This window comes from Aptenodytes forsteri, unplaced genomic scaffold (genome assembly GCF_000699145.1).
Source record: "Aptenodytes forsteri isolate BGI_AS27 unplaced genomic scaffold, ASM69914v1 Scaffold193, whole genome shotgun sequence".
In the NCBI taxonomy this organism is placed as follows: Eukaryota; Metazoa; Chordata; class Aves; order Sphenisciformes; family Spheniscidae; genus Aptenodytes; species Aptenodytes forsteri.
This window is the reverse complement of record NW_008795405.1, coordinates 14,719,464-14,744,039: the sequence shown is the minus strand read 5'-3', so window position 1 is coordinate 14,744,039 and position 24,576 is coordinate 14,719,464. Positions and strand designations below refer to the sequence as shown.

Here is a 24,576-nt window from a genome sequence, read left to right as displayed (position 1 = left end):
CTGACGAAGGTAGTCATTTCTTTAGCCAGTCTGCACATAATTCTATGTGTCCTTATTGGAGCACAACAAGAGATACCAGCATATTTGTCTTCCCATTTGTAAAAGTTTCCCCAAACACTTTCCCTTCCAACAGCACGTTCATGATCCCTGCTGCACATGCTTAGACTACACACATCATGTTAGCAAGGCAACATTGAGGAACTTGTGATTTATCCCTGTTTTCCCTCAAGAGCCGGGCATGCACAGTTCCACGCTTGAAGAGGAAAGCTGCTGGCTCCCAGCAGCCAAAAAGGACAGCAAGACTTGTGTGCTGTGGCTCCCTCTGAATGAGTAAGCAGCTGAAAACAATACCGCTTACATTTTCTTTGGCAACAGGGATTCTAGACAATATTTATCCTCCTTTTCAAATTTTCTGTGAACCAACTAGTGCAAGATCACAGCTAACATAACTGGAATACAGACTCTAGTTTGTAAGTGCTGTAGCTGGCTTCATCTCTGGCGGGCCAGCTTTGAAATACCGATAAATTCATCCATGAGATATTCTGCTCTCTTCTGCGTAGCAGTGGATTTTGCAGCTAGTGTTTCTCTTTTTATGTAATCTGACCCTATCTTGGTCCCACTCTTAATGCTCCTTACTATCAGCCAAGGCACTAATCTCTAGACTGTGTCCTAAACCCATTCCTGGAAAGGCGGTGGAAGTGGGTATCAATGCTGTTTTTCAGTTCAGCCAGTACATGCCATAAAGATTACGTTTGTGCAAGACACAACAGGACAAAGATACACTTGTCAGTTGATGCATGTTTGAATCAAAGAATTTAAAATAAAAATAACAGATGAGATCTTGAGATTTTAGGAACCTAAGTTTAGTCCTAACAGTAAGTCCAAGCTGAGCACCCTGAAATCAATGAAAAGATTTGAATGAGCAATGAGACAGACTCAGGGTGAATGTTTCCAGACGGGACTGCGAACTACCTCAAGGCATCTTGCAAATGATAATTTCTGCCTGTAGCAATGACACATAGCACTATTCAATGGCCTTCGGGGGTTTGTGCTTGTTCAGTGATGAGCACTTGGAGTATGTCTCCTGCAAGAGACACTCTGGGATTGATTTCCAAGTGTATGAGTAGCAGGCTGTCCCACTGGAGAGCATTAGGAGGAAAGGGCAGCAGCTGGGAAAAGAAACAGAGACCCAAGCAATAGAAAAGAAAGGCACTAGAAAACGTCTGTGAATTGGGCCCTTAAATCTAGATTATTAATAGCTGCAGAATGGGTCTCCTTTAAACATGGACCTTCATTTCTTAAGTCCCCAAAATGAACTCTTCTAACTCTGATCACTGAGCCTTATGTGATAGTTCTGATGTTTACAGTAAACGAAAAATATTTTTTCTGATTGCTGCTCCGTGTACCTGGCACTTTTGCAGTAGGTCCTTTACAAATAAAGAAGATAATGATTGGATGCATTTTTATAGAATTGTTAAGCGAATAAGTGAGCTTCATGGGCACCTTTATTTCCTCCCTTTCCAGAAAAAGAAAAAAAACTCTAACAGCCTCGTAAAAGTCAGACTTTTTTCCAGCTATCATCAAACACAGGCAGTGCAGGCTAGCATGCAGGGCGGAAGGAGCGTTAATGTCAAGCACTGCAAACAAACCAAGTAGGGCTGGAGCCTGGCAGAGGACCAGCAGTCCTTCCCCCGCGCAGCCACACGGCACCGCTAGAGAAAAGGTCGAGGTCCGCTGTGGAGGGTCTAAGACTGATTTCTGCACAGCTTTCTAAATGCTTCTCCACACCGGCTGGTCACAGCATCCCTGCCCACTTAGTTAGGATGCCCTCTGATAGAGGATTTGAATCCTCTCAAGAAGCTGTAGGATAAGCACCAGTGCTTATCTTCTCAGCAATGTCAGGACTCAGGCATTTGTGGGTACACACAGAAGCGGCAAGTTGGGCTGAAAGGTCTGAGCTGGCACTTAGATTGGAGCCCCCGCGCTCACGATAGGATTTGAGACTCAGGTACCCAAACCTTTGCTCCTTCCCGGGAACCCGAGCTCTCTGTGGGCCTAAGTGGCTTAGCAGCCTGTGATTCACTCACGAACTGTGAAAGACCTCAGAGGCTAAATTCCAGCCATCCCGTGAGATCCAGGTTGGGACACGGGCCAGCTGGGCCACCCTTTGCCACTGGCTGGAGCAAGGTCTAAGCATCTCTAAAAATGGGCCTCTGTCCTTATTCAGGAAAACCTCCATTTCATTTCATATATTTTATATCTGAGTAAGGGCTCAAAAAACCCGAAACAAAACTAAAATAAGGATTGGATTCATTAACTATTAATACTATTCATGACTAGTATTTCTACAGTAGCATTTGCAGGCATGAAACTTCAGCACAAATGAAAATATATCCCTCCTTCACGTATCTTACAAGTTCATTTATATGCATCGTAGCTTGTCAAGAGATGGCAAACAAAAGACCTGGGAGGAAGAGGATTTACTCTGAATAAGCCGATAGCTACAAATGATTCTGAATCATATCGGAATTAAGTGACTTAGTGCCACTAATGCCACTGGCACTGCTGCTAGCCTTGACACTGGTGAGGGACTTAATCTAAGAGCCTCTCTTGATTTCTCAGAGGGGCCTAATGGTTTATTTTCTATTCCTTTTCCTTTTTTTATTTCTCCTTCTTTAGGACTTGTCAGACAGAAAGGCTGATGTGTGAAAGGATCTAATCTAGGCTATGCTTAGGTTATGACAGGCAGGAGATGGAGGAACAAAAGAGGAGCAGGACAGAAAAAATATCTTGCAGTTTGGCTGAGCCACTAATATTTGCTAATTGCAATAAATATGATACTGCACAGAAGCTCCTAATGAGCTTATATAAAGCATTTTAATGGGACGCTGTCAGGTTAAACATTGTGTTTAAAAATATAAATGTCCTTAATAATTCCAGATTAAAACAGAATGAAGTTTGAATACCCAATTAATTTTTTTCCCCCTTTGTGCCAGAGTCTGAACTGTATTTCACACAACTCAGCCACCGAAAACAGATGGGGCTTTATTCTGCTGCTTTCAGGCCGGAGCACACCTACATCATACGAGAAAGGACAGTGGACGGATGCGCCAGGCAGCACTGGAAACGCAGCTGCAGAGACGCAGAGGGGCCATGTTTTGTCCTGGCTCACCAGGCTGCCCGGGCAGCTCTTGTTAGCTTTGGCACAGCCTTGGGCTCCCGGGATGGCAGCTCTGGGGCTTGCAGGAGGGTTTCCCCCCCAGGATGGCAGCCCTGGGCCTTGCATGAGGGTTCCCCCCTAAGGACGGCAGCTCTGGAGCTTGCATGACAATTTCCCTCCCCAGCATGGCATCTCTGGGGCTTGCATGAGGGTTTCCTCCAGGATGGCAGCTCTGGGGCTTGCAAGAGGATTTTCCCTGGGTGTTGCTCTATGCAATGGGGCCGTTGCAGCTCCACCAGGAGCAGCCCGGGGGTCCTCACACAGCACTGGATCACACCGTGCAGCTTCATTTTCTTGTTTTAGCGCATGACTTAAATGTTTCCATGTTTAGATTACAGGCCTTTCAGAGCAGAGTTTAAATCCAGAGCAGTGACTATGTTGAGTTTAACTGAAACTGAAGGAAAGAGCATGTGGAAACTTCTTCACAAAGAAGTTTTGTAAATAGTGGTTTGATACTATGGTGATGGGTCCTTAGAACTGCCGACTCCATTTTTCTTTCTATTCAATCCCTTAGTTTTCTTCCGAACATGCAGATCTTAGTCCTGTCCTACATGGCAGTGTTGATTGTACATTTTTATGCATCAAACAAGTGCCAAGGAAATTATACTTAGAGAATAGCGATGCTGGATCTACTTCCCAGCCAAGCCTCTCACAGAAAGTGTGGGAGGGGGCCAAATGCATTTCCCTGCCTTGGTATCTCCAGGGGCCTCTGGATGTACTCACTTACCCTGGGTTTTGGTAAACCACAAAAGATGGTCCAAATCTGAGAAGGGTGAGAGTGCAATGGGTCTTGCCCAAACAAGAAAATCCATTCACAGACTGAAGGGCTCAGATATGTTGCCATGTGGAAGCAACACCAAGGACGTGCTTGAGGTCATGTCCTCTGCTGTTCGCATCATCTGCCCGCTGAAGCCCCCCTTGGTGCTGGCCGTGCAGCCCCTCAGTCCACCCTCCCGCGAGGGTGAGCCTTAGGATGGCCCCCCTGCTGCCTGCTGTAAGAGGAGCTGGACCATGCGGCAGCCTGAGCTTGGCCTGTGGATTACAGGGTGTCTGATCCCAAAAGCTCCTGGGCTTCAGGCCGTGGTCACCACGAGTCTCTTCTGGTAGGTGCAGCCTCTCTCTAGCATTTGAAGCATCTGAGTGTATATATTCCCACTTACCAGAAAGGCACTGCAGCAAATTTAGTGGGCTTCTGTGTTTGCTATCTAGCAAATTCTCCTCTGCCGGGTGGAAAGATCCTCTGCTTCTTTTATACTGAAGAAGCAGAGAAAATAAATGCTTCCAAATAACCCACAATCTGGATGACTTCAACAGAAGCAAGAATAAACACTTAGAGCGTGATAGAAGGACTACTGTCGCCACGTATCAATATGTGGGGGAGGACAAGCCCGACGCATTGGAAGCTTTGTAAACATCTCAGACTACTTAGGGAATCTGCAACACACAAAATGTTTGAAAACGTATTTTTCCTAAACCATGCATTTCCCAAAGGAGTATGGACAAATTCAGGTCTGGAACAAGTCCAGTGAGCATGATGAACTACCACTAGGGAAGAGCAGAGGTAATGTTTTGTGTCGCCTCCTCCCTCCCGGAGTGATGCAATATGTCTTAAATTCAGTGTGAGGAAAAAAAAAGTGCCTATGCAATGTAATAAGGACAAAAGTTTCTTCTGATTTCCTCAGCCTCCAGGCCCGCTGGGCACAAGTCTGTGTTCACTATATACTGCAGCCTCCTGGCCCAGCAGATTGAGCGATTGATTGCGTTTTCTGTTTACTTCTTTTTCCAATCTCTTCTGTAAGCCAAAGATAAAGCCAATACAGCTCCAGCTGTACTTTTGAACCCATGTTTACACGGGGTGGAAATAAATCCTAATGAGATTGTCCAGCCCTATTACCTTAAGTAGTATACCTCAAATGGACCCTGCTAAAGGCTGTAATTCCCTTCTGAGATTTCAGTGACATGAGCAAGTGGCTCATATTTCACTATTGTGCTTTGGGTCATCATCGGATACTTAGTAGAATTCCACCTTTATTGCATAACAATTGGAGAAACTCGCCTTTATTAAAGATGTGAAAATAGTAGAAGATGCTTTCCTCTAATAAGCACAAAGAAATTTCTCCTGATCTTCACTCCAAGCAGAAAATGACTTTTACATTTCTACTTCATGAGTATTCAGATGCAAAAAACTCCCATAAATTCTTATGATTGGTATTTTGACGCTTCCTATTCCATCACTGGATAAAATCAAGGTATTTTCCCAGGACTTGCTGCTGGGCAGAGCAAGGAAGGAAGCAGCAGATGGGCAGGACTGGAAGAACCAAGGAAGGGCCAGAGAGGTCTCAGACTGGGTGTCTCCAGGGAGCACCGCCCTGTGGCAGAGACACCACTTATTTAGGATCTCTTGAGAACCACATGTGCAGTTGAAGAGAGACAATTTTTAAGAAGTATTTGCCTAAGCTAATATATAAGAAAGGAAGGGGTGGTCCTAAGTGTTTGGAAACCTGCAGCAGCGTCCTTCAGGGCACAGGGCATGTGCCCTTCACAGGAAGGGCATGTGGAGCTTCAGTAGGTAGCAAGAAGAAATCAGTCTTCCTAGCCCAAACCCACTTGGCTGTGCAGTAAATGGGATTTTTAGATCACATTGTGCCCACAGCAGTCAATGGGTAACCCACAAAATGAAGCTCCAGATGAGAAATCTCTCCTCCTTGTCTAAATTTAGCATAAGGCCTTGAAACTACAGAGAAGGCAGCCAAGCATCATCAGTAGTCAGAGAATTTAGACAAGGAAGATAATTCAGTTCTGCTAAGTGGCTTTTGGGAAATAACGGAAGCAGAAACAAGGATCTAATAACCTTTTTCTGAACTAAAGCTAACCTCCAGCTCCAGGCAGAAACCTAGGGCTCTCCCTGACCATAGACCACGCTCAGTGAAGAATTAGCCTTCTTGCTGATTTTTCACACCTTTTGTAGATGTCTGATACCTCATCAACACACAGAAATCTGAGCACGTAAGGATCTCCGTGGGCTCGTCAGATGCTATTAACTGCTGAGAGGAGAGGTCTGGGACTCATTGCAAGTAATGACTGATTTGGCATGGAAGAACAAGGCCAAGCCTGGAGAAGCTGTACCAGAGGGCGCCTGCCCAGCTGCATTCGCTCCTCAGCGTTCTCCAGGCAGCCAACTTGTAAACAGGCTGGCCTGCAGCAAGGCAGTCCATCAAGTAGTGGAAAGTAAATCTGATCTCCCTGTGCTGGCTTCTCACTCCAAACAACTCAGTTCGAGTTCATTCCAGAGAACGCAGGCGCTCCAAGTGGCAAAGACACAGCTGTTCAGGTGTGCTCGGGGCCGTGCTGGGATGGACTCACACTACAGCCTTGCCTTGCCCTTCCCATCAACTCATTAAATTGTCCAGTTGCCTCCAGCTCTCCTCTCTCCCTGAAGGGAGCTTAATTAACGAGGCAGATTGTCAATTGAGCAATCGCCTCAGAACAAGGAAATCTTTAAAGATTTGGCACCATTATCTAGGATAACCCAGCTGCTGAACTTCATTAGGAAAAGGAAGCAAATGCTAAACGTGCACTCAACTTTGAGGCACATTTCTGCAGGAGAAAGTAAAAGCGATTTAGGAAAACTGAGTATTTTCTAAGCCTGTATCTCCCCCTTGGACAAAATGGAGACGTTCAGCTCCTGGCTACCATTGTGTCTCACAGCCATGGAGCAGTGAGTCTTCTTGTGCACCTTGGGGTGCTCCTCTGCCTCTTCTCCCCTGCAGTGACACCTGACCTTGGGAGCGAGGGATGTGGCACGGGAGCACACGTGCTGCTCCAGGAACTGGCTCTGTCCTGCTGGGATCCTGATGGCAGCATGAAGCAGGGAGATGCTCACGCTCAGGGTCTGATGGTCCTTCTGCATCCCCAGAGCCCAAAACAGTGCTGAAGCCTCGCTGGTGTTGGTTATGTTTTGATTGATCTGAGCAGTGAGGCTCCTACAGTAGGGAGGGGAGACTCATCATGCCGCAACAAAAATGTGTCATCCGGTCACTTTTCAGTGGTAGTCTCCTTCCAGTGTAGTGGGAGAAGAGTAAAGAGCTGTCTTCTTACTCCCCCCGCTTTATAGGACATCAGAGTAGGCAGGGAGTAGTAACGGACAGCAAAAAGACTCTTCAGCTACTTTATGTGTGGGGAGGCTCCCCAAAGATCTGAAGAAACCAGATAATTGTAGGAGAGGAGTTTGCTGAGAAAACAAACACTCCTCCTGTGAAAAACTGTGAGCAGATTGAATGCTTTCCCTGGAGTTTTCCAATTTTTTCATTAAATGACTCAAAATGAAAACACGCAAAAATGTGGTTGGTGTTTAAAAAGACAGTTTTTGTTAGAGAAATATTATTCTCCATCCTACACGTGTGAGCACTGTGTGCCTCAGCCTGCCATATCTGTTCCAGACACTGCACGTTCTCTTGCACTTTCCCACATGATCTTCTCCCTATGCCTTAGATGTTTAAATACCTGACCAAAACATCTTTGAAAAAAAATTCTGACTCTCCAGTGGCATAAGACTCCCCATATGTTGCTGACTGGGTGAAAACAGACAGTGCGTAGACATCTTGACAACCCCCAAAAACTCATGACCCAAGAAACCTGGCTTCAGGAAGGAAAAAAAAAAAAGAAATCTTATGAGGCTCATGATGAACATCAAAGAGTTGGAAGAACTAAGACGAATCAAACAGTTAAGGTGAAATTTCCCAGGGAAATTTCATCAATGTACTGTCTGTTTTCAAACAGTTATGCCTGAATATACCATTTGGAATTTATGATAGATGCAGGAAATAGTAGTTCCCTTCTCAAAATCCTTTCCACATGCGGCCCATATGCCTGCAGCACAAACGGACTGCAATCTTGTGCCTAAGTCAGATGGGTGTGAGAAGGCCAGCTGACTGTTGTAGCAACAGGATGAACCCAGCAGCCCCTGATCTGGGGTAGAAGAGCTGTAGAAAATGACAGATTTAGTGCCCCGGGGACAAGCTGCCTGTATCAGAGGTGCTTGTGTGTGAGGCTATCGACACTGTAGAGTATCTGCAAACAATTGGTAAAGTATGAAGTTATTATTGCAACAAATACACTTATTACTAGAGATCTAGTTATGAGGTGTCAGAGTATTTTGTATTTTATGACATATGTTTCCAATCAGCTGTTTATCATAACATCACAGCTTCACCTGTTGGAGATATTGAACACAGTAAAGAATTCAATTACAGGAAGATGAAGGATGATTTCAGGCTCAGTCAGCTTGAAAAGTGTTGCTGGGAACTGCATTGCATCTGTGCCTCAGCTGCAGAGCAGCTCTCAAAGGGAGAAGAGTTGCTCCACAGAGGAGCTTGTGGAAACCAGGCTTTTCACAAATGGTCACTGACGGCGCGTTCCTCATCTCCTTGTGCCGGACCAGAGACTGTGGATGTGATTTACAGACATGCCCAACACTCACAGCTGCAAATGAAGCTTGAACATATGAAATACAGTGCTGCGCTGGGTGCTCTGGAAGAAGAGCTCCTCTGCATCTTGGATTAGACACCTGTATCAGTGGGAACTGGTCTTGGCTTAATCTTGCTGTGCCTCAGTCCCTCATATATAAACTCTGAATAATACCACACACATGGCTGTGACTTACTGCTAAGTCATATCTAACCAATGTTTCAGTAGGGGAAATACGAAACATTCACTGAGTTTTAATTAGGTGCAAATAATATAAATACGTTTCTCTGAGCAATCATGCTGGGACAAAGAATGACTAATGCACGGTGCTTCCCACACACCAAGAGAGTGCTTGCTGGTGAGGTCTCACCCAGCAAACCTCACCAGTCGCACAGCACAGGGCTCAGGCTCTCTGTCTTAAGAAGAACCGAGCTGACCCAGCCACAGTCTGTACCTATGGGTCAGGTAGATAAAGGTATTTCTGAGATTTTAAGAGAGTCATGATCCAAATTGACTGGAGTGAATGGGAAGGCTCTTCTTGGCTCCAAGGACTCTGGATCAGGCTCCTAAAGCCTGATTCCCCCAGAAAGCACGAGGTGCACAAATTTTAAGTTTAACCTGAAGCTAGGTCCTTCTTAATTCCTGCGATATGATCAAGCACAACCTGCGACCCTCAGCTTGCTGTCACCTTTGTAGATTTTTGAGTACCTGTGGAAAACACTTAGGTGTTCAGATGTTCTACACGGGTCTTTTTTGTGTGCTTTTACTCCTTCGTTGTGTCAGCAAGGCCTCTTCAGGCAAGTTGTCTAGCTAAAGAAGTTTTCACCCAACCCTGGCTTCAGGCTGGAGACCCCTTGCCTGGGTAGCTGGCTGCCTGCTGGGGTTTGACACGTTTTTGCAACACATGGAGCTGGGGAAGTGCAGGGTCATTCTCTCATCAGAGCTTTTTGGGGAGACGCAGGAACGACCATGCCCATCTGAGTGAACTGGGAGAGTTGCTACTCACACAAATATGCCCCAGCCAACAGCCCTGGGGCTCCTCTCCCACTGCTGGTTGCGGCAGTAAGGATTTTACCATTTTCACGGTAGTTTTATTAGTTACTGGGAAGTGTCTTGGGTGCGCTGTGTGATTGAGGGGTACTAGCAAAGCCAGAGCATATCCTGTAGCTTCACAAAGAGCACATCACAAAGGAGTGCTGTGCGGGCAGCAAGTAAATATGATTATCTGCAAAATAGGTGAGAACTACATGAAATCCCAAGTTTGGCAAGTAGTGTCTATGGATTTATGAGGGGATTTTGGACCTAAACCTTTCAAACATCTCTCTAAACTCCTCATTTCATGCCCTCACACTAGCTGGTGTGGGTGAAAGCCTTTGCTCTCTCAAGAAGCACTGAAGCGATGGAAACATGAGCCATGCAAACAGTGCTGAGAGCGGTGATGCGGCACTGGGGGGTTCCTGCCCAGGCGGTTGGGAGGAGCTGTCTGAGATGAACCAGCCATTGGCACCTCTCTGAAATGCTGCCTGTTATCTGTGATGGGGACAGCATTGTACTTTCCTAAATCTTGTTGGAATTTGTTGTGACTCCTCAAGAGCCACAGCCAATTTACTGAGGCCAGTTTGGAGTCCTTTGAGCGAGGGCTTGCAGAGACAGGCTTTTCCTCCAAAAGCAATTTCTGTGATTGACAGCCTGTGTGCAGAACCAAAGAGCAGCTCTGACCAGTCCCCACGTGCCCCACTGACCCAACAGTGACTTCAGCTGCTCCGTGAAACCCAGGACTCCTTCGGGGAACTGATCCTAGGCATTATCAACAGGTCCATGCCCTGTGCTTGGCGTTTGTCAGGAGCCCATTCCTCTGCCCCAGAGTTTCTTTCCCACAAGGAAGAAAGCATTTGGGGGGTCTTGCCAGTCTTTTAGGTGAGTTTTAGAGGAGGTTTGAGATCTAAGGGACTCCTGAATGCTACCAATTTAATTGTGGAAACCATTAGTGCGTGGTGACGGAGCTGGTCACAGACAGTAAGGAAAGAAATGACAGGGACAGAGAAGCAACTGAATACGTAGATGAGAGACTGGGCACTCACCAGGTTGGTGGGAGGGCAAACTGGACATTTAGTGGGTGCCCGACCCTCTAAATTACTGCCTGTGAAACAGGTCTGTAGCAAGAGAGGGCTCCAGACAGCGAGAAGCAAACGTTAAATGCAATTATGGTTTCTAAATGCCGATGGCTTAACACAGACTATGCTGGAAATGCTGCAGATATTGTGAGGCATGGAGGAGAGGAGGAGAGAAAACACATCAGTTGTTTTTTGCATGCCTTAAGTTACTGTAAACATCATGGAATAAGACTGTTCAGAAATGTGCTGTACAGCCTGTGCAAGCGCTCTTGCTCACAGACCCTGGGACAAACTACAGATTCCAAGTATTTCTACAGATAAGCAAAATTCTCCTGCCAGCGGGGGGATGAGGAGGAGGAGCACTTGGGAACTATGTAGCATCTTCTGTATTTCCTTAACTAGATCCGTAACCAGCATCCCAGCTGCAACTTTCATGCTAACTTCAACTGTCTCTAAGGACTGCCTGAAAGACCTCTCCTTCCTCAGCACTCCCCCTCAAAAAAAAAAAAAAAAAAGGAAAAAAGGGAAAAAAAGAAAATAAATCCTCTTTTATACTCCCAGATATGATTTCAGTACATTTCTGCAAACTTAGACTTCTGAAAATGGGTGTTAATGTCTCTGCTAGCTAGCTCAAATACCCCCGCTTGGAGCCCCATAGTATGTGTGCATAGCACACATACTCACATTTTGCGTTGGAAACGCAGTGAGCAGGCGCAGCCCCTGCCAGCCTGCCAGCCAAATATTTAGCCTAGTCCACAGAAGGACACCTCACCTGCTACATTTTAAATGCAGCGGCTGAAGATGCAGGCTAACCCTGTACCTTCGCTCAGGACACTCCCGAAACACAGTCATCTCCCACCTAACTACCACCAAGCCTCAGGGACAGGATGCCTGTGTCCCGCTGCTCCCATGCTGCCTTTTTCCTATTTCCAGAGGTTGCAAACTTTGAATCTAGTTTTAGGAATTAACTTTATGAGTAGTGGATGGGGCTTGTACTACACAGCTACATACAGCCACGCTACAGCCAAGCTGGGCTAAACCCCTGTTGAGAACAAGCCTGGCTGCAACAGAAAGCAGCTTCTTTCCTTTTTGCTTTTGATGACAAAGAGCCAGCTTTGCCGTCTGTGGCGTTTTACGCAAGTACAAACAGGGAGCTGCTCCCAGCTCTCTGTCTCTCTTCCTTTCCCAGCACTGCAGCAACTGCTACATGGATCTGGGAGGCCTCAGATTTCTCCCAAATGGAAAAGCACTTTTATCCCCAACAAAAGATCTGAGACGGTGGATGTGAAGAGACCACACTTGGGCCACTCCAGCCTCGTTGCTTTGAAAGCCCTGTTTGAACCTGGCAGTCCCTCCGCAGCAGGGAGCCATTTAACCAAGGCTCAGCCCTCACCAGCCTGTGAAGCAGGTGAGGCTGCACGCAGGCGATTTTAACTCTTTACGGACCGTTGGCTGAATATTTTAGATCATGGGGCTGCCTTGACATGCCTTACGGGCAGAGAGGGCTTTCCAAGTGCGTCTGGCAGGCTCCCACCCCTGTGTCTCAGCAGGGCTTGCGTGTCACCATAAATCTGCTTCTGGGGTTTTTCTTGCAAAACATGGATTCCTGGGGCACCAGAGTTACTCATTTTTCCTTGCGTGTTTGCCTGATCCTCATGTTCCAAAAACTCTTTAAAACCTTAGAAAATAATGATTGCTTCATTATCGTTGGTGTTTGCCCCTCAACGCACAGACTCCACTGTTTGAGGCACTGCTCAGACAGATCGTGGACCCACAGCATTTCCAGGGGGAGCAACAGAGTGGGTCGGCAGGAGAATTCCCAGCTGCCAAGAAAATTCTGGGCTTTCAGTTTCATTTGCATCAAACTGGGCCAAGGAACCCAGATATTATATTTAGTTTTATTTTACTCAAGCATTCCAAAAATTTTTGTCTTACTTCCCACTCAATTTCAATTTTCAATACTTGGGAAATATATTAACGTATTGAAATTGTCAATAAAATGTTGCATTTTGTGATGGAAGAACACTACTGGAAAATTTGTGACTGGCTCTAATAGTTAACGTTCATCTTCTGACCTGACTTCCCAAATGCAAAAGGAAATGAGTTTGCAAAGGGGTACATACACCAAAATCAGAGTTTCTGTGAGGTTGTTCATCAGTTACAAACCCTGTTAAATAATACAGAGCGTTCCAGGTTCTCATCGCTTTGCAAAAATTAGCTGTCAGTGCTTAATACTACTGTGATGGTGATCGTTCCCCTGTACTCGGCAGTGGTGAGGCCGCACCTCGAATACTGTGTCCAGTTTTAGGCCCCTCACTACAAGAAAGACATTGAGGTGCTGGAGTGCATCCAGAGAAGAGCAATGAAGCTGGTGAAGAGTCTAGAGAACAAGTCTTATCAGGAAGCTGAGGGAGAACTGGGGTTGTTTAGCCTGGAGAAAAGGAGGCTCAGGGGAGACCTTAGCGTTCTCTACAACTACCTGAAAGGAGGTTGTAGCCAGGTGGGAAAAATTTCTTCACTAAAAGGGTTGTCAAGCATTGGAACAGGCTGCCCAGGGAAGTGGTTGAGTCTGGCGCTTAGGGACATGGTTTAGTGGTGGACTTGGCAATGTTAGGTTTATGGTTGGACTCGATGATCTTAAAGGTCTTCTCCAACCTAAATGATTCTATGATTCTGTGATTCTATATGGATCTGGAGCAGCCAGAGAGCCTGGAGACAGAGGGCAGGAGTCGGTGGGGATTTCCTCCCCATCCCTCCCTGGGACAGGGCTTCCCCCACGCCCAAGCAGGCAGAGGACAGGCTGCCGGCCCGGGTGAGCATGGCAGAGAGCTCTTGGGAAAAGAGGGGAGAGCAGGAGGGAGCCACGTGGGCTGCAGGAAATTCCATGGGATTTCGACCAAACCAGATGAAACTGCTTCATGGATAGGATGCTCTCCTATGGAAAGTTGTGTGCAGAGAGATGATGTCTTCCCCAGTGAGCCTGGATCAATTAGTGGCTGAAGCAAAAGACACCCACTAAATGGTGTAAATGCTGGCATTTGGAAATGCTTCTTTCTGAGGATTTATACTGACCGTCAGACATTTTTACCTTCCCTCTTTAAGATGTTTGACTCAGCCATGTCCATTGCAGCTGCAGAGCATCTTTAAACAACTTGGCCACGGCATGTAGCAAGTTAGCCAAGAGCAAGGCTGGACTCGTAGACCTTCAGATTAAATCCCTAGACAGGCTTCAGGCATTCTGCAGTGGCACCTAACTCCAGTGACCTGAGCAAGGCTGCACAGCTTCAGTGACAGTCTTCTGTAGCGGTAGTTGTTCACAGTCACCCTTCATTCGGGCTTCACCCCATTCTTTCCCAAAGCTGAAAGCTTTATATGGTTTTTTTTGTCTCTAAGAGTACTGACTGCAAGATTGCTCGTGCCTCAATCCTCAATGTGCACAGCTAGCTCTGCAGGCCTGGAGCCCCAGCGCCCTGGCCGGTGGATGCTCCCGGGGAGCTCCGAGCATGCAAGCCAGCGCTGGCGGTTTTAGTGGGGTCAGGAGCTGTCGTTCATCCTGCAGACCACTGTCTTGAGATGCTTAAGACATGCCATTACCTTTCTAACCTGCAGCAGGTAGCTGGGTTGATATGCTGAAAAAACCTTGCCACTTCCCTGCTTTTCCCAGAGCACTAAACGCAGTCTGTACAGCAATTCTGCAAGGTGATTTCAGTGTGTTGCCTTTTACTTAGGGTCTCACCCTGCAAACAGTAGTATTCAGTGGGACCACTCACATGGCAACATGAGTGTCTGAGTCAAGACCTTTTATCTAAGGTTTAGACTGCAAAGCAGAACTGGTGATCCAGCCCTAAGGGGGACACAGTTATCTGCAAGAATCTAGACATTTTTTACCAAATCTGATGAAAGATTAATTTAAAGCATAGTCCTATTCTAATGTGAGTACGTGAAAGTGGGGCAATTTTATTTGACGGGAGTACTGCTCGTGCATGTGCTGAGTCATTTCTAATGATTTTTTGTTACAGAAATATATTTGTGCCGTATTTTATTCCCAGCGGCTCTTTAGAGACAGCCCAGCATGGGAGTTGGAGGTCTCGCTCACTAGCAGCCTCTCTGGCTGAGCTAAATGGACTCCCCATGACAGTGCAGAATATGTGCTGAATTTCAGGAAATCTAAATTCCTGTAGGTTTCTGGGATATCCCGATTCTGAAAACACCAATTTTAGCAAATTGGCTCCAGTCTGTCTTAAAGACATGTTTGAAATGTGTAATTTTAGCTTTGAAAGGAAGTATTTAGCTGAAGAGTCAGGAACATACTTCAGATAAAAGGTCTTGTTTCCTCCTCTACTGAAACGAGGCCAATAAAAGTTTGGGAGGAATTTTAAGGACATTCAGTTAGATTCGCATGCCAGCTGCTGCAGAACAAGCTAAATCAATTCTGTTTCTTCCCTTCTTAGTCCTGTTTTAGTAAATAACAGAGAAAGTATGCACATATGAGACTCCCAGCTCACAGCTACTCCCTCTTCAGCAATATAATCTTCATCTATTACGGCTGAATACCTTGTATTACTGCAACAGTGATGTTATCCACAAGAAGTTACCCGTGCCATTCAAAGTCAGTCTGTGGCTGAAATAAGAAATAAGAAAATAAGGAAAGAGGCACTTTAAGAACCTTTGCGTGACTTCAGAGGTTTTTTCTGAAGTCAAAAGGATTGTGTTAGGAACCAGAACCACCATGACTCATATATTCCTAATCAAAATGCTGGGTGCGTGAAAAGCTGTTCAGTCGTATGGAGACTGAACTGTCTCCTTACAAGAGAAAAATAATACACACAAGAGGAAGCACTTAAATAATTGATGTGCTTTTCTTTTATCTGCATGTAGGAATGACAGTAAATCGATGTAGCTGGCACTAATGGATAGCATCAGTATGTCAATAATTGCTGATGAGAAAGAAATAGGAGTGCATTGTCCTGAAGTGACTGATCTTTCTTTCTTCTTTATCTCCCTGTGTTACAATGGGAAATTAATAGTGTAGATTTTAGAATTCTGTTCACTAATAGATCATTTTGATAGTGATGCTTTCAAGTGCCTTTTTTGGTATGAATTCAGTCCAAAATGACTGCACACCTGCTTACATTTAATCTGCAATCTGACATCTAGGATCCTTTTTTATGTCTTCTGTGCTACATTCAAACAATAAAATAAAACTTTGTTTGCATCACATGTTTGATTTTCCATTCCACATCAGCGAAAGGGTGCAGCCACGCTGGAATTGAACATAAAACAGAGGTTTAAAAACACTCAACGCCTTCATCCTGAAAAATTGCATAACCATTTCCAGCATAGAAGTAGGATACTCTTACTGAATAAAGCTTCTCGTTGAAAAATTATTGGTATATCGATCCATTCATATCAGGTATTTAATTCAAAGGCTGTATTCAGCAGTTCCCTCTGAGTTGCTTGTCCGAGGGAACAATTATGCAGCTGTTCTTGCTACATTCTTGTGTAGGCTGAAAGCAGTCTAAAAATTCTGGCATTGATTTACTGTAACTACAAACTGCAGTTCTCCAGGTCGTTCATGCGGCATACCCTTTGCAAAGAGGTTGGTGAAGCAATACATACACTTGACACTAATATTGTGCTTTGGCTAAACTTATTTACAGCTGTGTGCATGTGTATACACGGATGCATGCATACGTCTGTACGGTTTGTGTTATAAGCAGGGCTCTGGATTCTAGCCACATTGCGGTGCTAATGATATCTGTCACTGCAACAACTTTTTGCAGCTATATTATCTGGTTGCATTCAAAACCAAGGATTTTAAAAGTACAACGCTAGCCTTACTATGCTCATTGGATTCAGCAAAGTGGTATTTCTGCACTGGTGGACACTAATCATTATTTTAGAAAGTTTGATGCTGATTTTTTGCAACCCTTTTTTTACTGCTAAACTTTTAAGCTCTGAACTTGCTAGTAAAAGTGCAATAACCCCAAAGAGAATTATTTCATTTCAAAATACCTTGCTGTGAAAAGCAAGATGTCAGCAACTGGTTCACTAAAATTGCTTCATAACTGCGCAGGAGTGCCACCATTTCTATCTCCACTGCTGGTTTTGTGTGTATTTATATATGCATATATGCACGCACACATCTATACATACATGAACCAGAAAATCACGCAAGGTCCGTGCGGAGGGTGACCACTTGGGTGTGACTGGCTATTTGTGCCTGCTGTGGGGCAGAGCGGCAGGAGGCAGGGTGAGCCCTGCTGCCAGGGAGCTGGGCTGGAGGCAGGGCCAGCTCCGGCTGGGGGACGTGGGAGGATTATTGGGGGAGCACAGAAACAAACCTTTCCTCTGCGTATGCTGGCACGTTTCCGATCCACGTCCGCTTCTAAACATCACTTTATCTTTACTTTTCATTCCTGCCCATTACAAACTGCTTCCTTCCCTCAAATCATGCATCTACGAACGCTTTTCTGGAGGAAACCTCCTAGGTCCTTTCAGCAGCAAAGGTAATTGAGGTATCAGTAACTTCTGCACACAACATGCCATACATGCTCAATATCAGTTTCATCATTAATATCAGATGCTGGCTAAATACTGTCACTGTTACCCTGAAATATCCCACCCTCAACTCAAGAGTCCTTAACAAGCAAACTGAGGTCAGGCCCTTAAAATCAAAGCCTGAAGAAGGGAAGCTTTGCTGGTTAACAGATCAGCCCTTTGAGAAGGTAAGCAAGAAATATTCATCCTCATCTCTCCTCTCTTTAGACAACGATAGCAACTGTGTGACGGCACAGGGAATTGCGCATGGTGCAGTTCACTCTGCACCATATACATAATTTATATGTTTCCACTCCGGTTTTGAGTGCGTATTTTGGGACTTGGGATTGTTTTTGTAAGATGGAAGCAGAGAGAGGGCAAAAAAAAAAAGCACTGCGGCATCCTTCTCCTTCTCCAGCCCCACTTTTTAGTTCAGATCCTCATCTCTGACACACAGCCTTCACAGGCCAGTGAAACACAAGTGCTACATAGTATGTGTACGTACATATGTATATATACAGATGTGAAAAGAGAAATGCTTGCCATGGCAAAAGGAAAAAAGAAGAAAAATGTTTTCAATGGTCCATCTCTTTATTAATACAATGCCTTGGCAGAGAATTACTCTAGCATTTTGACAAGAGTTTCCTTTCGTGCAGACAGTCTAGTGAGTGCTTACAATTCCTATAGAAGTTAAAAAAAAAACAGCTGAGAAACATGCTTCTTGCTGGCGTGCTCTCCTGCTCAGTAAGGTTTGACATATACAGCCATAAGTGCTAGTACAGGACCCCTTTCCAGATATAGGCAAAACATGTAAGGCACTTATTTGGAAAATAAAGTACAATTCTATTTCCTTTCAGCAAATAAACCCTTCGCATTACATTTATCTGCCCTTGCTGCGCCCGTTACCGTTTGGGAAGGTTTATCAAGGCATGAACACGACATGTACACAGTGCGCTTGGTCCTGCAGGACCCATCCCCAGAAACTCTCCTTCCTGAGCTCGAGACTACACACGTCAATACCATCATTTCTCTGGACACAGACACTTCAGACCATCTGCCTGAATTACCGAATCCTTCCTCCTGTCCAGCCCCTGTGCCTTCAGAGGAAATCCAGGCGATACCACCCACGCCAGCCCTCCACCATGGGCTCGTAAGGAACCACATAGGGATCTGTGGTGGTTGCAGGGAGTTTCTCCTCTGCCTGCCACGGCTCCGGCTCCCTTCAAAAGCAAGCGGCTTCGCGTGTGACTTTGCAATCTGAGAATGTGAACTAGTCGGCAGGACACCGGGGTAAATATAAATCTGGCGCTTACCCACAGGCAGTCCCTCGCAGTCTGACATCGTGCGAGAAGTCCTCCTCACTGGGGGCTTAGGAAAACCACAGCAGGAACACAAGCACGGGTCCTTCTGCTTGCAAAGGCAGGGGGAAAAAAATATCTAACAATTTACAGCCACCCTTCTCTTACACTGTACATCTACCCACCCAGAGAGCTTTAGCAACAGTCCCTTCCCTGCCTTCTCATTATGGGATGTAAAGATAAGAATGTGCTTTTGTGCCAAAAGAGTGTGCTATTGGTGGATAAATTTGTTGTCATCCCTCCCCTTCGCAGAGTTTCCTCTTTAATGTCACAGAGGCACATTACCCGGTCGGAAAGGCCATCGAATATTTATGAAACAGCTTTTAAGAGCTAAGCTGCAAATCTGCACTGGAGAACCGGGCTAATTGCTGTGCGGTGGCATTGATGGTGGGAGCTGCACCACCGGGGCACTCCTGCTTCCCGGGGGAGCTGCAAGGGGGAGGTGGTGGGCTGGGGGACACGCTCTGACATCTTGCTCTGTACCTTCTTGGTCTGCAGGTTAAACAAGAGTCTGAGTAGAAATACTCAAAGCTGGCAGAGGGGCTGCGAAGAGGGGGCAGGAGCCAGGGTTTAGCTGTTTAAGGAGGCAGAAAAAAAAAAGATCTTCTGTTTATACTGTAATATCTGAGAGATAGTTTTTGTGACACTGTTACTAAAGGCTGTTTCACGGTATATAATATCTTTGTGAGCACAGATTTCTCTTTAACTTCATGACTTTTGCTTGCTTAAAATATGCTGCTTTAATGCTGCCTTAGTGAAGCATTTCATGGCTGCTCCTACAACTTGTTTTTTTAATCTTTGGAAATGTTTACGTGGGATTTGCTTGGTATGAGATTTCCAGACTGGGTCCAGTCCATAGAGAGTACCTGCACACACTGGTGTGTTCATTAGGCACCTTAATGAAGTGCAAGCGAAGGCTCTGGCAGTGTTAAAGCCATGGTAGACTTGGCAGAGAGATATGCGGGACCTGGCGGGTGCCCTCAACACCCAGGGGGGTGGTTTGCTGCCACTTTTTCTCCCAGGAACAGTCAGGGACAGCCCGGGCTTTACCTGACACAGACCTTCAGTGTCTGAGCCCTTCACAAATGTCAGGGTTTCGGACCCAGAGCTGGTGTGAGGGCTGGGAGGAGAGGGAGGCAAGGGGGGCTCTATGGGGGGCTCTGGGAAGCGCTTCCTGAGCCTGTGGCCAGACACAGCCCCTCGGGGAAATGAGCCATTGGAGCCCCCGGGGACACCTTTCTTCACCCCTCGGGGAAATGAGCCATTGGAGCCCCAGGGGACACCTTTCTTCAAAATGCCTTGAAGAAAAAAAGGCTTAATTTACATGAAGTATGCTAGGAGCTCAGTGTGCTCAGCACCTCTGAAAAATTTGGGCTGGTTTTAGTTAGATGCTTCAGTCTAAGCACCCAAAGGCTGACACTGCTTTCTCTACCTGCTTTCTCTCTGAAGAGAAGCCTTTTAATACTCTGCTGGTTACTCAGCAGCATAGCTAGCCATGGATTTAATTTAGGATGTCAGGCCAGTGACTAAGAAGCTAAAATAGCTGCAAAAGTAGATAGTTACATGTTCCCAAAACCATCCCTCAAGTTGCCTGCACAGGGTCGGGCAAGTGGGGCTGGGGGTGTCCCATGGCCACTGGGGTTTGCCAGCATGAAGATCTGTTGGCATCATTCTGTCAGGGACAGCCCTTGTTGGTGGCTGCTTCTAGGTCTGCTCATGCAGCAGCACAGGGATATTCACTGGTGTAAGGCTTACCTGGATGGCAGCTCTGGGGAGAAACAGAGCCTCAGGCTGTGCTCTTCACCAAAGAGGCTGTACAAGGAGGAGAAGTGCAGGGCATCATGCTTAGCCTCTCCATCCTGCTGCCACCCACAGACTCAAGGAGTCGTCTCTAGCTATTCTGGAAGATAGGGAGACATGGAGAAGTCTGGTCTTAATCTCAGTACACATCTGGGAAGGGAAGAAGGCCTAAACCAGACCAGAGGACTTTTCTTCCAGTGCAATTTCACTGCAGAAACGTATTGCTCCAACATGTGTGAATCGAAACTTTCTTAGCTTGACCCTGTGCATCGCAGGCTCCCAGTTCTGCAAGCATTTACATGCCAATTTAACTTCAAGCCCCACTGAAGTTCCTGGAACTACTCACAGTTATAAAGTTAAACACATGCGTGAGTATTTGCAGGATCAAGGGCTCACCATTCTGACTTGTTTTCACGGAGCAAACAGCTGCAGCTGATTTTGAAGTTACCTCTCACAGCTGTGTGCTGGTGCTCCTCTGCTGAAGGTTAGAGCCCTCCAGCAGAGCTGGACAATTGCCTGCAGTGAAGGCACACCAAATCACAGACTGGTGTCTTAGCTCTAACTCGTCTTCAAGAGCATTTTAAGAAACCTATGCCTCAGTCACCCTCATTACGTCGTCCTTGGCCAAGTCTGCTACAGGGGGTCAACATCTTCTGGAAGAGGGGCAGAGAAGCCAGCAGAGAAGATTGAGGGGGAGGACAAACACATCTTAAACTATTACAGCAAAGTTGGCAAGAGCTTGTCTGCCAGAGCCATTATTAGGATTTGGCCTTGGGAGAGCTCTTCAGTGAAACACTAAAGCATGAAGTTATCCATGGGGTCAAAAGTTGAACAAAACAGACCTAATTCTTACAATGATACTCACAAACACCTTCCTTTGATGAGGACTACTCCAATTAAAAAATTAGCTTTAATCCCTGGATACTTTAGTTATAATGTTGATTTTTGAGAGGTTATAAGACTTTTTTTTTCCAGAGTAAAGCTGAGCATTTCTTTTAACTTCCCCTGTTTCTCAGCCTGGAAAGAGCCATCCTAGCTCCTGGAGAAAGGCCAAGCCTTGAAAATTTAAGTCTGAAAGGAGAAAGTTTTGGGAATTTATGAATAAGCCTGGTGTCTGTCATGGCAAAAAATGCAAAAGCCAAAAATTGAACTAAACAATAAAAGGTGAGAAGTAAAGCACATATGATTTTAGGAGGTATTAAACTAATGTGGGAAATGTGCTAAATATCTGTCAATAACTGCTCTCACTTGGGCTTTCCAAGAAACATGAAGGATGTTTATCCCTCAACACACAGTGAGAACTGGTCATGAATCTGTCTGCTTCATACTACTACCTGACAGATAGTTCTCTGCATAAAATCCATGACAAATACCATGAGTGGGATGGTAAATGTAATGTGTGGAAGGATGTCACTGGAGTATTTCCTAAAGAAGGTTTGCCTGGACTCATTTGGTCTCCTGTTGAAGACAGTTGCATCGCCCTGATGCATCTTGAAATACTTAAGCACTTGCTAGAGTGGCCATACCCCTCTCTGGAGCTTTCCAGGAAGAAATATAAATGTCTTGTTTGCTTTTTATGCCACAAATCCTGCAGATAACCCACAGTCTGGGCTGCGCAAAGGGCTTTTGAGATACCTAGAACCTGGAGCTGAGCTGATATGCCTGGGGAAAGAGGACATATGTGGGGAAACCTGGGTGCAGGGCACCTACAACGGTACAAGTACACACAGTGCCCAAATACTATCTGTCACCTACATGCGTAAGACACGTAGCGGGACTTAGTTTCTAACCTAGATGTTTACACATCCCATTATGGTCCTGATCTAGGTGCCTAAATGCCTTTGAGAATCTGGTCTTTAAGATTTTAAATCCCATGGGGAGTCATAATTTTCCCCACAACCTGACGGGCTCAGCCATCTGACCATGCAAAGAGCCAGATCCACCTGAAAGCTCCCAGCTGGACCAGGGCTTTTGCTATTGCTGACTCACCTCTCACTCAGCCACGGATAAAGCCAGTCTCGTCCAAACCTCGTAGGAAAAGCAGGGAGCTGCCCTTCTCACTGTGGGATCTCAGGCCCTGCCAGACACTGGCCACCTGCTAACATTACTGGTGGAAGGGCTTTGCTAAGCTCGTTGCTGCTGTAGGAGCACGGACGAATTGTTCTCCTTCCCTCTGCCTTCTTCTCTCCCGGCAGAGGGAAATCTTGAGAAGTGAGAATGATTTCTTTAGCTAACCAAGTCCGATCTGATTATTAAATCTGCAATTTTCCGTGAGATTGAAGCAAGCGCCTTACTGCCCACTTTGGCAGGCATTTATATCTCCCATCAGCGTGATTTCCACGCAGTTTAAATAGAGAATGGCTGAAATGCGCTTCTCCCTTCTAATTTATGCAAATTCCCTTGGGTTTTTTCCTGCTGTGTGAAGAGATTTCTGCCTGTTGGGTATGGGAGGATTCACAGCCTGGGCAGGGGGAGGGGAGGCATAGGGCTAGAAGAGAAACTGCAGGCTGATTTAAGCAGGTTGGCATCAAGACGTGGGTGACCTTCTCTCAGAGCACTGAAGAGCCCAAAACGTGGTTCTGCAGGCGGGGACAGTCCCCGGGCACTGGGACAGTTCCGAAGCACGACCCACATTCAGACAAGCTAAACATTCCTGCCAGCACAGACAGACGAGCTGGATAAATTCAGCATGTGCTTTAAGTCTTTTGCTCCTAGCGCCGTTTTCCCTGGGAGTCATGGTTAGGAATTTGTTAGCAAAGACTGGTTTTCCCCCCTTGAAAAGCCCTGTGGCTGGTGGGGAGAGCACGGGCCTTTCGGTCCTCTAGTGTAAGGGATAAAATTAACCACAGCTTTTGAACTGCACCCAGATAAAGTGCAGAGAAGCAAGAGGGGACCATGCTGGCCAGCCACCACCCACCCCACTGCCAGCCCTGCATCTCCTGAGTCACTGGCGGGGCTTCGGTGTGGTCCCAGCCGTACCTGTGGGACCAGCGGACCAAATCCAGGGTCTGTGGGATGCTGTGCCACGTGCACATGCGGCAGAGGAGAGACTCCAGAGCTGCTGGTCAGACAAGCCTGAACCTCTGCATGGCGATCAGCAGAAGCCTGCCCTGAGGAAAGCAAGGAGGCTCGGACTAGAAGTCAAGCGCCCAGCAAGCCCCAATAATTGGGATTTTATTTCATTATTGTTTTCTGACACATTCTGTTCACATTTCAACTTGATGGATGGGGAGTGTAATAATGCAATCACAAGAGAAGCTGATGCGCTGACAGGATCTCATGCGGGTGCATCCAGTGAAGGGAAAGTGAGTGAAAAAAGGCAAGATACTGCTGACAGCTAAAACAGTCCTCTAGGAAACAACAAATACAAAAGTAATAGCAGCCCCCCAAAATAAATACTTATATCATCATTTTGCATTAATCTGTATTTTTTTAAATTTTATTAACAAGATTTTCACTAGTCACAATTGAATCTGAGCTTTGTATTCAAGAAAGGAAATGTCTCCATCATCTCCTCTGATGTCACCCCAGAGAGAAGATTAGAAGATTAACTATGTCAGGTGACACCAATCCAATGGCAGGGAAAATAATTTTGCACATTCAAAGAGAAAATGGGGGAGAAATTCCAACTATCTCCAAGAAATGTGAACCTTACCAGTGATAATTGCTGGCTCGCAGACAAAACATTTTATCCAAACGTGCAGATATACAGTAAATAAAATAAGAAGATCAAAGACTTGGAAGAGGATTTATCTTGAAGAAGAAATGAGTGGATAGTCTGAATCTCAGTGGCATTTTAGTCTCATCTAATTTATAAGCAGTTGCATTCTCTGGGGAGGAGTTATGAAAGGCCATTGAAATTATGTGAGGAAATAGAAAAACTATATCCGAAAGACAAAATTGGCTTCTGAGCTGTTGCAGTTGTTGCTGGCAATGTCTCCTGACACACCAGGTACCAAAATGAGCCTGCCCTAGCGCTCAAGTGAAATGCATTTACACAAGGATGGAGAGAAGGTGAGCACAACAGCGTGAGCCCAGCTTTCGGCATCTGCTGATAAACGCAAGTGGCTCTTTGCTG

The 24,576-nt window shown here is 45.9% G+C and overlaps 1 protein-coding gene across 5 annotated transcripts in view; it reads right to left on the bottom strand.

The window, feature by feature from the left end:
* The window catches only part of EML1 (echinoderm microtubule associated protein like 1), a 132,806-nt gene extending 113,946 nt beyond the window's left edge, over nucleotides 1-18,860 (bottom strand). For all 5 annotated transcript variants that reach the window (XM_009280826.2, XM_009280828.2, XM_009280829.2 and 2 more), the window contains exon 1: nucleotides 18,654-18,860. In XM_009280826.2, the coding sequence (XP_009279101.1) occupies nucleotides 18,654-18,681 (28 nt within the window). In that variant the 5' untranslated portion in view covers nucleotides 18,682-18,860. The remainder of the gene's footprint in view (nucleotides 1-18,653) is intronic.
* Nucleotides 18,861-24,576: the final 5,716 nt, after the last annotated feature.